General features: G+C 59.7%; 2 protein-coding genes across 2 annotated transcripts; both read right to left on the reverse strand.

Moving 5' to 3' along the window:
* Positions 1-2,362: 2,362 nt before the first annotated feature.
* Positions 2,363-8,201, reverse strand: EEF1AKNMT (eEF1A lysine and N-terminal methyltransferase). The gene is made up of 8 exons (XM_038144597.1): positions 7,883-8,201; positions 6,369-7,116; positions 5,517-5,716; positions 4,766-4,961; positions 4,401-4,544; positions 4,007-4,216; positions 3,524-3,655; positions 2,363-3,089 (listed from the first exon to the last, which is right to left on the reverse strand). The coding sequence occupies exons 1-8, from the start codon at positions 8,195-8,197 to the stop codon at positions 2,815-2,817; spliced, it is 2,220 nt and encodes a 739-aa protein (XP_038000525.1). The 5' UTR covers positions 8,198-8,201; the 3' UTR covers positions 2,363-2,814.
* Positions 8,202-8,401: 200 nt separating this feature from the next.
* On the reverse strand, positions 8,402-11,943 carry ITPA (inosine triphosphatase). The gene is made up of 8 exons (XM_038144598.1): positions 11,796-11,943; positions 11,658-11,715; positions 11,501-11,565; positions 10,909-10,982; positions 10,250-10,281; positions 9,522-9,637; positions 8,958-9,034; positions 8,402-8,693 (listed from the first exon to the last, which is right to left on the reverse strand). The coding sequence occupies exons 1-8, from the start codon at positions 11,856-11,858 to the stop codon at positions 8,573-8,575; spliced, it is 606 nt and encodes a 201-aa protein (XP_038000526.1). The 5' UTR covers positions 11,859-11,943; the 3' UTR covers positions 8,402-8,572.
* Positions 11,944-12,928: the final 985 nt, after the last annotated feature.

The following is a 12,928-nucleotide window of genomic DNA, read 5'->3' on the forward strand; positions in this document are numbered from 1 at the left end:
GGGGCAGGCACACTTCAGCTCCAGCTTCAGCCTTGTTTCTCCCCCGTGCTGTGCTGAACTCAGGAGAATCACTGGAGGAGTGACTGGGTGGCGACATGGAGGGCACCTCGCCAGGCTACCAACCTTTATCTGAGGCAGGGAGCAGGCCAGCCCTGCTCTCCTGGGCCTGGGAACCATCAAAAGCATTTATTAAAAAAGCATCTACTCCCTTTGTGTACTTGCAGGTTAGCCCAGGGACAAAGTAGGGCACCCATCTGTCCCTCTGTGGGAAGGGGTACAAGGGAGGAAGCATCAGAGAAGGGATCTGAACAGAGCAGTTCCCAAAGCAGAACCTGCTGGCAAATTAAAATGAAAATACATCCCCAGCTGCTGATCAGAGGGAGGTGCTTGCTGGCAGCACAGCTGCCATGGTGCATCCTAGGCACCAACAGCCCCATCTCCTGCCCACACGGTCCCCACTGCTTCAGGGGGTGAGAGCCTGTGGGAAATGGATTTGTAGAAAATTCTCAAAGCCTGACAGAAGGCTCACATAGTGGGGATCTGTATGCAAACCTTGAGATAAGAAATGCTGACTTAGAAATGCCATGGAATAGGACAGACACTGCTGAGAGAGGAATGGAGCTAGAAACAAGTTTCAAAGGATGGCCTTGCAAATAAGACTGGATATTTTGGAGAAATGGAACTATGAAAGATGCATTGTAATAGGACCCACAAAGAGTAATTTTAGATGATTGGCTTTAAGGCATTTACAACATGGTGTAGCAAAAAGCTGATAGGCCAAGAAGTACTTATAGTGTATTGTAATTTAGAAATAATTGGCTTCTGATTGTGATGGCGTGAATTATAACATCTGTATTGTCTCACCCTTCTCATGAGACTGAAAATGGAATAAAAGTTTCTAAAATGCCTCTCAGTTGCCCCACCTCTGGGTCAGAAAAGGGTATAGTCTGACAAGAGCCTTTTGGGGTGTCCTTTCCATGGCCCCATGAGCTGGGAGACTGCAAACTCGCAGCTCACACACCCTCCCACTCGACTTTGGAAGCGGCAGAGGCTTTCCCACAGATGAACTGGCTCCTTCCAACAAGGAAGGGGCAGCCCAAACCCTGCTGGGACAGGGGGTGTGAGCTGCCGGGCTGGGAGATGGCCCCAGCAGTGATGCTGAGACACAGATCCCTCCTGCAGCTACTTCTGGTGTGCTGTTAGCTCCCGGGGCTGTGGAGGGTTTGCTTTGGAAAGCAGCTCTCAGAAAGAGACAGCCTGGTTCACAGGCTGTCCTCCCAGGCTGCCAGTGGCAGAACGGAGCATGGAGTGATGGTGCAGGATCAGTGGCAAAGCACCAGTTTGTCACCTTGCTGTCTGCAAGCTGGTCACTTTGGTACAGTGGCTCAGGCTCATTTTGACACCAGCTGTTGTAGGGGAGAAAGACAAGCCCCCAAAAATGGCTTCTGATGAATGAATGAGAACCTACAGGTCCATAACCAGCCAGGACACACATGATGCCTCAGGTTTCAGCTTTTCTATTTTTCAGATTCTGTGCTGCTTTAGTGTGTGGGTCTGGGTTTCATGTGAGGGGATGGTGAGCTCTCTGCACAGAGCAGGGAGACAAAACAATTCCTGCTCCAGCTGGGCACCAAGGACAAATGATCCAAATCTCAGGCCCAAGAGCACAAACAACATGGAGTGAAGAGAGAAAAACAAGAAGGATGGGACTGCATGGGCTAAAGCTGTAACTGGACAATTAACTCCAATATGCAAATGGAGCAGAACTTACAAAAGTGAGACCCCGTGAACAGTCGTGCATTTTGGGACCATTTTGGGTTCACCTGCAGCATAGCCCTGGCTGGGCTCTTGTGCTGCCCGAGGTGGATCTATTGAGGCCTCCTAATAAATCCCTACTTGATTCTTTAGCTCCATCTAGTCTCAGTTCTAGGTCAGCCTTCAGAAGGCATCACACAGGCCAGCTCTTGACTGAGCTGTCTGGGCAGGACTGGGGAGCTGTGGGAACACCCCAGTGGCTGTTCTCTGGCTGCCCTTTTGTCCCGCAGGAAGGCTGACCTGCCCCAGCTCGGTGAGTGGGATGGTGTGGCCGGGAGCCTGAGCCCAGGGCTGGGTCACTGCTGGCCCTGGGGCAGAAGGGTTCCGAGCTCAGGGGTTTCAGTTCAGTGGCAATGGCTGGAGAGATTCAGAAGAGGGAAATGTAGTGGGATGCAGTTTGGGGAGGGTGAGTGGTGGGGGAGCAGTGGGGTTCAAGGGGCAGCTGCCTGCTCCCAGGACATGCCTTTGAAGTGCAGAGGTGATGGTAGTTTTTCCAGGGGTGTGGGTGCTTCAGAAATAAGCCTGAAATAGCAAAGCACTGCAGGCCTCAGAGCACCCCTGAGCACTTTATTCTCACAGCTCGCAGCCCACCCACACACATCCACAAGCAGGCTTGGAGCAGGCCTGGGGCTCTGCAGAGACACCAGGAATGCTGGAGACGCAGGGAGAGGCACCATCAGAACGAAAGGAGCTGTGCTGAAGGGGAAGGAGAGTCGGAGGGACGCTCCTCCCTAAGTGGGAAAGCAACGAGGACAGACCCAAGCCCACAGTCCTGCCAGTCCCTCAGCACCTTCCTCGCCCCACCAGCTGAACGCTGCCCCTCGGGCTGTGCAGCCCTGCACGGTGCTGGAGCCCTTCCTCAGGCAGCACCTTCCCGCGCCAGCCCCACCCTTCCAGCAGGCCCGGCTGGCATCGGGCGGCGGTGCCAGCCACGGGCACCCGTTGCGGGCCCACAGCCCCCACAGGCGGCCCGCGGTGCCGGGGCAGCAGCGGAGCCCCTCAGAGGATGAGGACGGCCTGCAGCGTGTCTGCCAGCGCGTACGAGCTGTCCCAGGGCCGGCCCGGCTGCCGCAGGGCCCCCTCCAGCGCCCGCGCCCGCGCCCCCAGCTCTGCGGGGCTGTGCCGGCCCGCGGGGCCCGCCTGGCACAGCAGGATCTCGTTGACCTCGCCGTGGATGCGGCGCGCGTAGAGCAGCGGGAAGACGGCCCTGAGGGTGGCCAGGACGGACTCCTTCAGCCGGGCGTCGCGGCACACCAGGTTGAGCACGAAGACTCCTGCGGCAGGGCGAGAGGGAGGGGAGCTCAGAGCAGCCTGCGCACCCCACCCTGTTCCCTGCCACCCTGGTGAAAATTCTCCCTCATCAGTGTCTCCCTCATCCTTGTGCCCCTGGCCCTGCTCCACGTCCCTGCTGCCAGGGTGGTGGGTGGCCACGAGATCTGTTCTCAGGTATTGCCTACACCTTCTGCTTCCAGAAAACTCTGCTGGCCCCCCTGGGATGTCTCAGCCTGTCTCAGGCCACCCACTCCATCCTGCTGTCACAGTGCCCACTGAAACACCCAGATGCAGGACCCGCCAGGAGAAGGGGATGCCCTGCAGCAGTCCTGGCTGTGGCCACTATTCTCCAGGATGAGAAACAGTGGCACAGCCCCAACTCCACACAGAACTGGCCAGCCTGGCCACGGGGACATGGCCACGTCTCCCCTCCTACCTTCTGGCTTGAGGATGGTTTTAACTTTTTGCAGAAAGGGCTTCTCCACAAAGGCTGGGGGCGGGCAGCTCATCCCCACCGTGAGATCTTTGCTGTCCACATCAAACATGACGGCATCATACTGGGCTGGTGCTGCAGGACAAAGCACAGACAGCTGTTATCCTATGGGACACAGGTGAGCTACACACGTGGGAAGGCCAAGATGGGATGGTCAAGACACCCCTTCTGCCATGTCATGGGTGTCTTTTCTGCAGGGGTTTCTCTTTACAAGCCCTTGGTGCTGGGGGAGGCAACAACCTCTACACAGGTTAGCAAGGACAGGCTGTGAGCTGCTGAGACCTGGTGAGGCTGGAGATTGCGACACACACAGCAGGAGAGGGGCGGGAAGGGGAAGCAGGTGGTGACAACAGCCCAGGACTCTGCTACCCATGGTGGCACCCAGTGGGCTCGATGTGGCACCTGAAATGCTCTGTGAGCTGGTACCTTCAGCTGCCAGCTTGGCCACGTAGTCCAGGCCATCGGAGACGTGCACTTGCATGCGGTCACCCTGGGAGAAACCGAACCAGCGCGTGGCCACTTCCAGCATGGAGGGGTCGATCTCCACCACGGCCACGCGGGCCTGCGAGAAGTAATCATGGACAAAGAGGGGCAGGCTGCCCCCGCCGAGCCCCACCACCAGCACTGCCAGCTCTCCTGCCAACCAAGAGCACGCAGTGAGCCACCAGGATGCCATAATCCCACTGCTCGTCCCACCCGCCGTCCCCAAACCGCTTTGGGAATGGCGCACGGGGCACCTTGGCCAATAGAGCCTTTCCCCAAGGGGCTGTGGCGTGGGGACACCTGCCCCAGCACAGCCTCCCACTGCTGGCCTCGTCACCTGGGAGGGCGTCGGGGCCCCCCAGCAGGCAGAGCCCCGCAACCATGGCCTTGTGGTGCTCACAGCACAGGTAGCTCTTGTCGATGGCTCCAGGTGGCTCAGTGGGGCTGGGTTTCTTCTTGTCCTTCCTCCTCTTCTTCTGGCCTGAGTAACAGGAGACACCAGCCCAGTAAGGCACGGGTGGGGGTGGAGGTGCTTTCTGGGAATTAGCCACCCCCAGCCCTGTCCCACCCACGGTGTAAGAACACTCCCAGGGCTGCTCTGGGGCACGACAGGCAGGTCCCAGCAGGACTTCTACCTTCTTCCTGTACTGCTCTCACTCTCTGTCACCCTAAAAAATCAGCCTTGGCCCCTGCCCCGTGTACCTGGGAGAGGTGTTGGGGCCAAGAGCCGAGCCTCAGACTGCACCACGTTCCTGTTCTGGAGGAAGATGAGGCGGCGGAAGTAGCAGGTGCCATCTCCCTTCACGTCCTCCACGACGAAGTCCCCGCTCAGGGGGCTGCTGCCACAGTGCCGCACCGCCCGCACCCCGATGTCCCCTCCTACCGACAGGAAGGGCACCTGCAGGGAGGACAGGGGCTGCTGGGCTTGGCTTTCCCACTGTCCTGACTGAGCCAGGACAAAGCAAACACAATAGAGGAGCAGTGGGATGCCACAGGAGAGCTGGGGATCTGCACTGGATTCACTCCCAACACAGGCAATGCAGGGAGCAAACACAGCAAGATTTTTTGCAAGAGCTCAGATGTGTGGAGTTGGGGCAGGAAAGAGAAGACAGAAAGAACAGAAGTTAATGTCAGAATTAAGACAAGGGCTGGATGTTTTAGGATTTCTGGATCTCTGCTTTTCTTGGGATGCTGTGTTTTGGAGGGCAAGGACTTTGTACTGAATCCTACCACACAAGCACCTCAAATCCCGCCTTTAAGCACAGACAGACAGCTGGAGGAAAAGCCAAGAGAAGCTGCCCATGCCCCCTTGAGGCCCATCTCCTGCCCACCAAGGCATCCAGCTCACACCTTGCAGCTTGGTGTCCCTTGGACAAGAGGGTTTCCCTGCTGGCAGAGCCAGCCTGGCCCTGTTTGGGAGGCCCAGCCAGGGGGCCAGGCAGTGGAGGCTCACCTGCTGCCGGGCAGGGAGGCCCGGCGGGGCCAGCTCCATCACCTTCCCCGAGAGCTCTGCCTGGATGCCGGCCATGCCCTCGTAGAGCTGCTCCCTGTGCAGGGCCACCGTCAGCAGGCGCCCGAAGCCCGCGCTGGCCGCCAGCTGCCTCCGCCCTTCCTCCGTCCCAAAGAGCCACTCGGTCTCCCTGCCCTGTGGGACTGCAGAAGGGGCTGCCATCAGCCTGGGCTGCTCCTGGTCCTGGAGCCTCCAAGGGAGGAGCCCTTGGAGGCTCCAGGACCAGGGAAAGGCAAGACATTTAAGGGAGGTAGCACTGCTTGGCAAGAGCCGTGCACTGCGACCATCAGGAGAGCCAGGATCTCCCCTGTTTTGGGCAGGCTCAAGCAAGAAGCTGGGAATACCACATCTCATTAGAAGGGGGGGGTCCAACAGGCTCCTGACCTGTCTCCAGGCTGTGCTAAGCCCGACTTTGCAGGCATGCAGGGAGGGAATGGTGCTGCTGGCAGAGGCTGACACATCTCTGTGAGTGCAACCCCAGCAGTCTGGCCCTGCAAGGCAGGGCACTCACAGAGAGCAGCGATGCTTTCCCATGTGCAAGGAGCTAACTTGGTTGTCACCAGCATCCAGGCAGGAATCACCACCTTGGAAGCAGGGCAGGCAGTGTCCCACTGCCCAACAAGCTCTGTGCCACATCTCTGCTTGCACCACCAGGCAAGCACACACCCCACCGCAAAGCCAGGACTAAAACATCACCCCAACCCCACACAGGTGGGTTATTTCCCTCTCCAGCCCCAAATTCAACCGGCCCTGAAGGGCTGGCTGTTTTGCAGCTCCTGGCCAGGCTGTACTCACTGATGAAGATGGCAAAGTGATTGTCCCGGGAAAGTTTCACCGAGGGGCTGTCCACCACGTGCAGCGTGTAGCGAGGCTTCCCGCTCTCTCTGTCACACAGATCCAAGGAAACCTGCTCCCTGCAGGGGGTTTTGCTGATCTGGCTGCAAAGCAGGGCGTAGTGCTGCCTGTCCTTCACCGCTGCCACCAGCCGCTCGGCGCTCTCCACCCGCATCGGCCTGTCCTGCTCCTCAGGGCAGATCTCCAGGATCTGTGCTGCTGAGCCAGGCACCTTCCTGAACTTTGTCATCACATACACGAAGATCGGCAGGACAAACTGCTGCTTGTCCCCACCGCTGGCCACCTGGTGGACTCGCACCACCCAGCCTTCCTGGGAGAAGTATTCCACAGCTTTCTTCAGCACGTGCGCTTGAGCCAAGGAGACGCAGAGGTAGCGCCCTCCCACCTGCAGGACCCGGCTGATCTCAGCAAACATCTGGTCCACCTTGGCTAAAGTGGCCTCCTCCTCATCGGTCAGGAGGGCATCCAGCGTGCCTTTGTCCAGAACCACTTGGAAGTGGGCATCAGGGAAGTCCATCTGGAGCATGTCCATCAGCAGGTAGCTCATCCTGGGCCGGGTGCTCGCGCTGCGCTCCCGCATCTGGCGGATGGCAGCTTCACTGACGTCGATGTTGACGATGTCCTGGCACATCCCCGTGTCGTACATCTGCTCGCTCAGCTCCGAGTTCCCACAGCCCACCACGAGAACCTGGGCAGCAGCACGAGAGCAGCAAGATGGTGAGAACACCCTGGAAACACCACCCCCCCACACCATTTTAGGAGCAAATGCCAGACATGTCTGGGAGCCCTCTGTAAAAACCACACCCTTGGGGTCTGCAAACTCCATGGCCTAAGAGAACATGTCCACAGGGAACAGTCCCATGGGCAGAGAAGTGATGCAGCTGCTGCATGTTTCTTGAGAATGACCCCGGAGTTTTACCCCCAGAGCTGCCCAGACCAGGGCCACCCAGGGGTCTCTCCTGTCCTCTTGCTAAGGCACGCTGAGGGCTTCACATCATCTGGGTCAGTCCTCGCACACAGAACCAACTAGACTGGAAAAGACGTCGGAGAACACGGTGTCCAAGCTATGACCAAACCCCACCATGCCAACCAGACCACAGCACCGAGTGCCACATCCCGTTTGTCCTTAAACATCTCCAGGGACGGTGACTCCACCACCTCCTTCTAGGCAGTCCATTCCATTGTCTAAGCGCCCTTTCCCTGAAGAAATTCATCCTCCAGCTGTCCACCCTAAACCTTCCCTGGCGCAGCTCAAGACTTTGTTCTTTCATCCTGTTGCCGGTTGCCTGAGAGAAGAAGCCGACCTCCAGCTGGCTACAAGCTCCGTTCAGGGAGTTGCAGAGAGCAATAAGGTCAGACCTGAGCCTCCTCTTCGGCAGGCAAAACCACCTCAGAGCTCGCCGCCCCGGAGGAGCGCGGAGGGGACACAGCGCTGGCTGCCAGCCGCGGCTCACCTTGTCGCGGGGCCGCACATACTTGTGCAGAACGGGGCAGAGCTCCGCAAAGGCTCCGTACCACTCGAAGGGCCGCTGCCCGCGCTGGCGGAAGAAGCGATCCCAGTAGCGTGCGGAGCCGAACTCGGCGGGGCTGCGGGGCAGCAGCTCCATGGCCGGGCCGGGCCGGGCCCCGCTCCCGCCGCCGCCGCGGCCCCACGTGGCCGCCGCGCTGACCGCTTCCGGCTGCGCGGCGCGGCGCGCCCGCCGCCCATTGGCTGCCTCCGCCCAGGCCGCTCCCCATTGGCTCGCTGCTCCGCCCCCGCCGCTCCCCATTGGCTGCCTCCTCCCCGACCGCTCCCCATTGGCTCGCGGCTCCGCCGCGCAGCGGCCCCGGCGCGCCCCCGCCCGGTGTCGGTGCCCGGTGCCGGTCCCGGCTCCGGTCCGAAGCCGCTCCCGAATCGCAACCGCGCAGCTTTAACAGCGCCCACCCGCTGGGCTCTGCTGAAGCGATAAAAAAAGCGGAGAGCGAGGCAGCGGTGGGTTGAGAAGGAGCAGCTTTAATGGCAGCCCGCAGCGGAGGGAGGCTCTGCCGGCGCTGCCAGTGACATGCACACCGCCTGCCCTGGCAGGGGGCCGGACCAGGGCATCTCCAGAGCCCTTCCCGACCCCAGGAATCCTGTGTGGCTGTGCGAGCCCACGGCTCGGGCGCTAGCTGGGAGCGGGGCGGGGCTCTGGCGAGTCGCTCTGAAGAAAAAAGGCTGAGAGCTCGCTCAGCGCCCGGTACCGGTGTGAGATGGAGTTCTTCACTGCCTTGGGCATTTCAGCGTAGCTGCAGGGGACAGAAACAAGTGTCAGTAGCAGGGACGCTGCAGCACATCCCTGGAGCGCCGAGAGCTCCCCCTCTGCCACCCTGCTTGGCCCAGCGGGGCATCTGTAGTGACACAACCCCTGATCTGGGGGTTTCCCATCACCCACCGTGTTCTGATCCAGGAGGACATTTCTCCCTGATGCCCTTCCTCAGAAGCAAGTTCCCCTGGACACCCTTGACCAAGGTTTGCCTTACACAAAGAGCTGTAGGCAAAACACGACTTACGTCTGGTTGTAGCCATTTGGCTGAAAGCAGGGATCCCAGCCAAAATCCCGAGGGCCCCTGGGCTCCACTATCACTCCCTGCCATGAGAAAGCACAAAAAAACCAACTTTAAAAGAACACAAAAAAGCACAAAAACCCCTTAAAGACTGCACACCCTTGCAGTTACATCTCAAACACAGAGAGAGACATGCAGCCATAGCTCACACCGCAGCCACCACAGGCCCTGCAGGGGCTGTCCCCTCCCCAGGATGTGACCAGAGTCAGCAGCTCCTAACTCACGCTGCCCTATGGTGACAGTGCTTTGACCTCTCCAAACAGCAGAGCTAGGAACTGTACCTGAATGCAGAGGGAGAGGGGGCCGAGGAGGCTGAGGTAACGTGCAGAGGTCAGCGAGCAGCACTGAACAAAGGGCTGCACCCCCAGCACCCACCTCCCACCAGCTGCGCTCTCCCTCAGCCTGCTCCCAACATCCAGCGCCCCAGAGGCCACCACAGCTGTCCCCAGCAGAGGCAGCGCTGCTGTGACAGTGCCAGCACAGCCCTCCTCCCCAGCACACGGCACCTACATGGGTCTGGCCTTTGAAGAGCCTCACTGGCTCCTCCGGGTTGCCGCTGCTGAAGGCGAAGGTGCAGAGCGCGTAGGCAGACTTGTCCTCGAAGCCAGCCAGCAGCTTGTACAGGCCTGGGGGACACAGAAGGGAGCCTGCAGCTCCTGCTGCTCCCTGGGAGCACAGCACACCCACCCAGGCACAGATGTGCTCCACGTGGCATCCCCAAGCACCACGGGAGGTGACAAAGCTCAGGCACCAGCATGTTCTTGGCAGGATCGCTGCTGTGACTGAAGCCAGAGCTCAGATCTCATCTCCAGAGCCCTGCCATAAATCTGGGAGAGGAAGCAACCCAGCATAACCAAAGCCCCTGGTGCTTGCACGTGATTAGTGCTCATCTTAATGAGACCAGCACAGGATTTGCAGTCGCACTCTGAACTGTGGGGTCAAGGCACAGCAGGGGAGGGGAGCATTAGTGGAGAGGGGCTTGCCCTGAAGCCACAGGGAGCAGGAGATCTTCCAGGTCACACTGAGGACAAACAAGATGCTCCCATGAGCCCTGCCACCAGCCTGCAGAGACAGGAGTCTGGGAATCCAAGGGTGGAACTACTGAGAAAAAACAACATCCCGGGAAGGAGGGCACAGAACAGGCTCGAGGAACCTGCTGGTTCCCCCAGCATGGGCAGGGGGCCACTGCAGGGGCAAAGGAGCGGGTCACACACAGAGCAGTAACACGAGGGCAGTACCTTCTGGCTTGAGTTTCTCCAGGAACCATTTTCTGAAAAGGAAGGAAAGAGGGAAGATCAATTTTTGCAATTTTCTCTCAGAAATACAGACATCCTTGTGACGTTATTGCTTACATTTTCATAGGCCTTTGAACCCCTCTCAGTGTGCTATAAAATCCCTCATTCTGGACTATTTACCAGGAAGGACAAACTTACCTCTTAAGCTGAAGGGGACACAGTGAAAACAGCAGTGGGGTATTTAATTTACTGTATCCTAGGTATCATGTATATAAATACATAATAACTTTGTTCCCTTCTGGATTAAAGCTCTCCCTATGAGAACCTATGGGGCACTCATGGCAGAGTCCTGCTGAAAGCTTGGTGCCTTTACTGCACCAAGCCTTTACAAAGAGCACTTTACAAAGAGCCTGTTCTTTGGACAGCTTCCCAAGGGGCCAGAACAGGCACCACAGATTGGAAACCAGAGCCAAGAGCCCAGGGCTGTCTCTCCATCGCTGCTCCTCGACTTACCACAGGGCTCGAGGAGCTCAGTGCAGCCCCTGGGGTGCAGGATGAAGGGCAGGGCACAGCAATCACCTCCCTGACCCCACTGCTCCTGGAGTGCAGAGCCCACCCTGCCAGCCCGGGCTCCGCACGTGGAAGGGGAAACAGCCACTTACATGTAGGGTCCTGGGAGGCCCCCCAGGGCATTGAAGCACAAGCAGGTGTCCTCTACTATAACAGGTCCCTGAACCTACAGTGACAGCCCAAGAGAAGGAGAACATCAGACCTAAAGGAAGGCACTGCCTCCAAACCCATTCCCTTGCTCCATCCCATCCCCACGTTTCAACTTGACATCAAAGGCAACACACGCCAGACAGACACAATCAAACCCAAACTCCCCCCAGGTAGGCCAGAGAGGCTGAAGAACAGTAGGGAAGGTTTCGCATGGAGAAAAACAAGCAGAGCTGAACACTCCCTGCCACCCTGGAGGACAAGGAAAGGGAAAGCCTGTGTTCCAGAGGCATGCCTGCAGGACACCCATCCCAGAGCCAGCTCTGGAATGTTCAGCAGACATCAAACTCTGTCCTGCAGCCAGCAGGCCTGGACTGAAGGAGCTTCCATGACCTCCCGCTGCTAGAGCACACAGCATAAACCAGATCAGCCGGGTGATGGGAGAGCAGCGGGGCCAGGTCGGGCCGGTTTGAATCCTTCAGGGTCCTGGGGTCCCTCCACACCCATCCCGCCGGGAAAGGGCAAGGAGCGAGTGACCTGCCGGGCGGCTTCGCGGCACTTCTGCACCGAGATCTCGTCCGGCTCCCCCTGGTACTCGGGCACTGCGGACACGGGGACGGAGCGGTGCTGAGCACACGGCCGGGCCGGGCCGAGCCGAGCCGCCGCACCCCGCCAGGCCCTGCCAGCAACTTACGGTCAATTTTCTTCGCCACCAGCGTGTAGGGAGAGGAGTCCCCGAGGATCTGCGTGACCTGCGCAGGGAGAAGGGAGTGACAAGGGCGGGAGGGACGGAGGCCAGCCCGCGGGCCAGCCCCGCTCCCGCCGCCCTCACCTCCTCCAGTTTCTTGGCGTTGCCCGTCACGAACACGACGCTCCGCCGCGCCGGCGCCGCCATGCTGACCGCGCGCGCGGCCCCTGCGCGCCCGGCCGCCAATCAGCGCCCGCGGCGTCGCCGCGCCCCGCAGCGCTCGGCCAATGGGGAGCGCGCCCGCCCCGCAGCGTCCAGCCAATGGGGAGGGCGTCCGCTCACGCCAGAGAGGCGGGACCTGCCGGCGCGCGGGGCGGGGCGGGGCGGGTCGCCATGGCAACCGGCCCCTCACGGCCCCGAGCCCGCCTGCAGCCCCGGCCTTCGGCGCCCGCGCTGCCTCTCCTGAGGAAGAACCGGCTGGAGTCGGGGAATCGGCAAGGGGATTGCGCTCCAAGCTCTGCTGCTGGTCAGCCTCCCACCTCAGGCGCGTCTGTGCGCCTTCTGTCATCAGGTTTCCTGTGTGGGAGCCGTAAAGTTCCGTCGTTGTTGGTTTGCTGCTGCTGGTTCCTCTCACAGCCAGAGCTGTCCCTTGGGAACGTCTGTGCCCAGGACAACCCCAGCACTGAGTGGCTTGAACCTAAAAGTGATCAACACCCAATTCTAGCACCTCGGGGCAGTGCACTGATGGTTGCCTTGCGGCAGCTCTCCCTGCCCAGCAGCTCGGGTAATGCAGGAGCAGCTGGCGGCTGCAGCAAAATCTCCAGGCTCGAGTCAAGAGTTCTGTCCGTGGGGCCGGTGTGGAGCCCTGCAGGAACAGGTCAGTGCAGGAGGGGAGCAGGCCCTGGGAAGGAGCAGCAGCAGAGTCCCAGCTCTCCCACCGTGTACCCAGGCCCCTCCTCACTGCCAGGCCCTGCCAAAGCTCCTGCTTTGCAAGGGGACTCCTCAAGAGGGACTTGCTTCCCCCTGGGCTGCCCGGCTGCCACAGCCAGGAGGCCTCTCGGCACCTGTGTCCATCCCTGCAGCCCCCCTTTCCCTCAGGCATGGGGGCCCGGGTCACACCACAGCCTCACGCAGCAATCCTGAGAGGAGGAATGCACTGCTTTCGCCAGAAGAAGCCATTCCCTGTACAAAAGAAATCGTGTGGAAAACAGCAGCTGATGGTCTGTCCTCTGCACAATGCAGGAATGGGTAAAACAGACCCAAAGCTTGGGTGAAGG

This window comes from Motacilla alba, chromosome 8 (assembly GCF_015832195.1).
Source record: "Motacilla alba alba isolate MOTALB_02 chromosome 8, Motacilla_alba_V1.0_pri, whole genome shotgun sequence".
Classification (NCBI taxonomy): Eukaryota; Metazoa; Chordata; class Aves; order Passeriformes; family Motacillidae; genus Motacilla; species Motacilla alba.

Coding starts and splice junctions, on each gene's coding strand:
- EEF1AKNMT (XM_038144597.1), bottom strand. CDS start 8,197: ATGGGGAGCGGCGGGGGCGGAGCAGCGAGCCAATGGGGAGCGGCCTGG. Junction 4,217..4,400: donor GGGCCCCGACGCCCTCCCAG/GTGACGAGGCCA, acceptor CTTGGTTGGCAG/GAGAGCTGGCAGTGCTGGTG. Junction 3,656..4,006: donor GGCCAAGCTGGCAGCTGAAG/GTACCAGCTCAC, acceptor TTTGTCCTGCAG/CACCAGCCCAGTATGATGCC.
- ITPA (XM_038144598.1), bottom strand. CDS start 11,858: ATGGCGGCGCCGGCGCGGCGGAGCGTCGTGTTCGTGACGGGCAACGCC. Junction 11,716..11,795: donor ACGCCAAGAAACTGGAGGAG/GTGAGGGCGGCG, acceptor CTCCCTGCGCAG/GTCACGCAGATCCTCGGGGA. Junction 10,282..10,908: donor GGCCTCCCAGGACCCTACAT/GTAAGTGGCTGT, acceptor CTTCCTTTTCAG/AAAATGGTTCCTGGAGAAAC.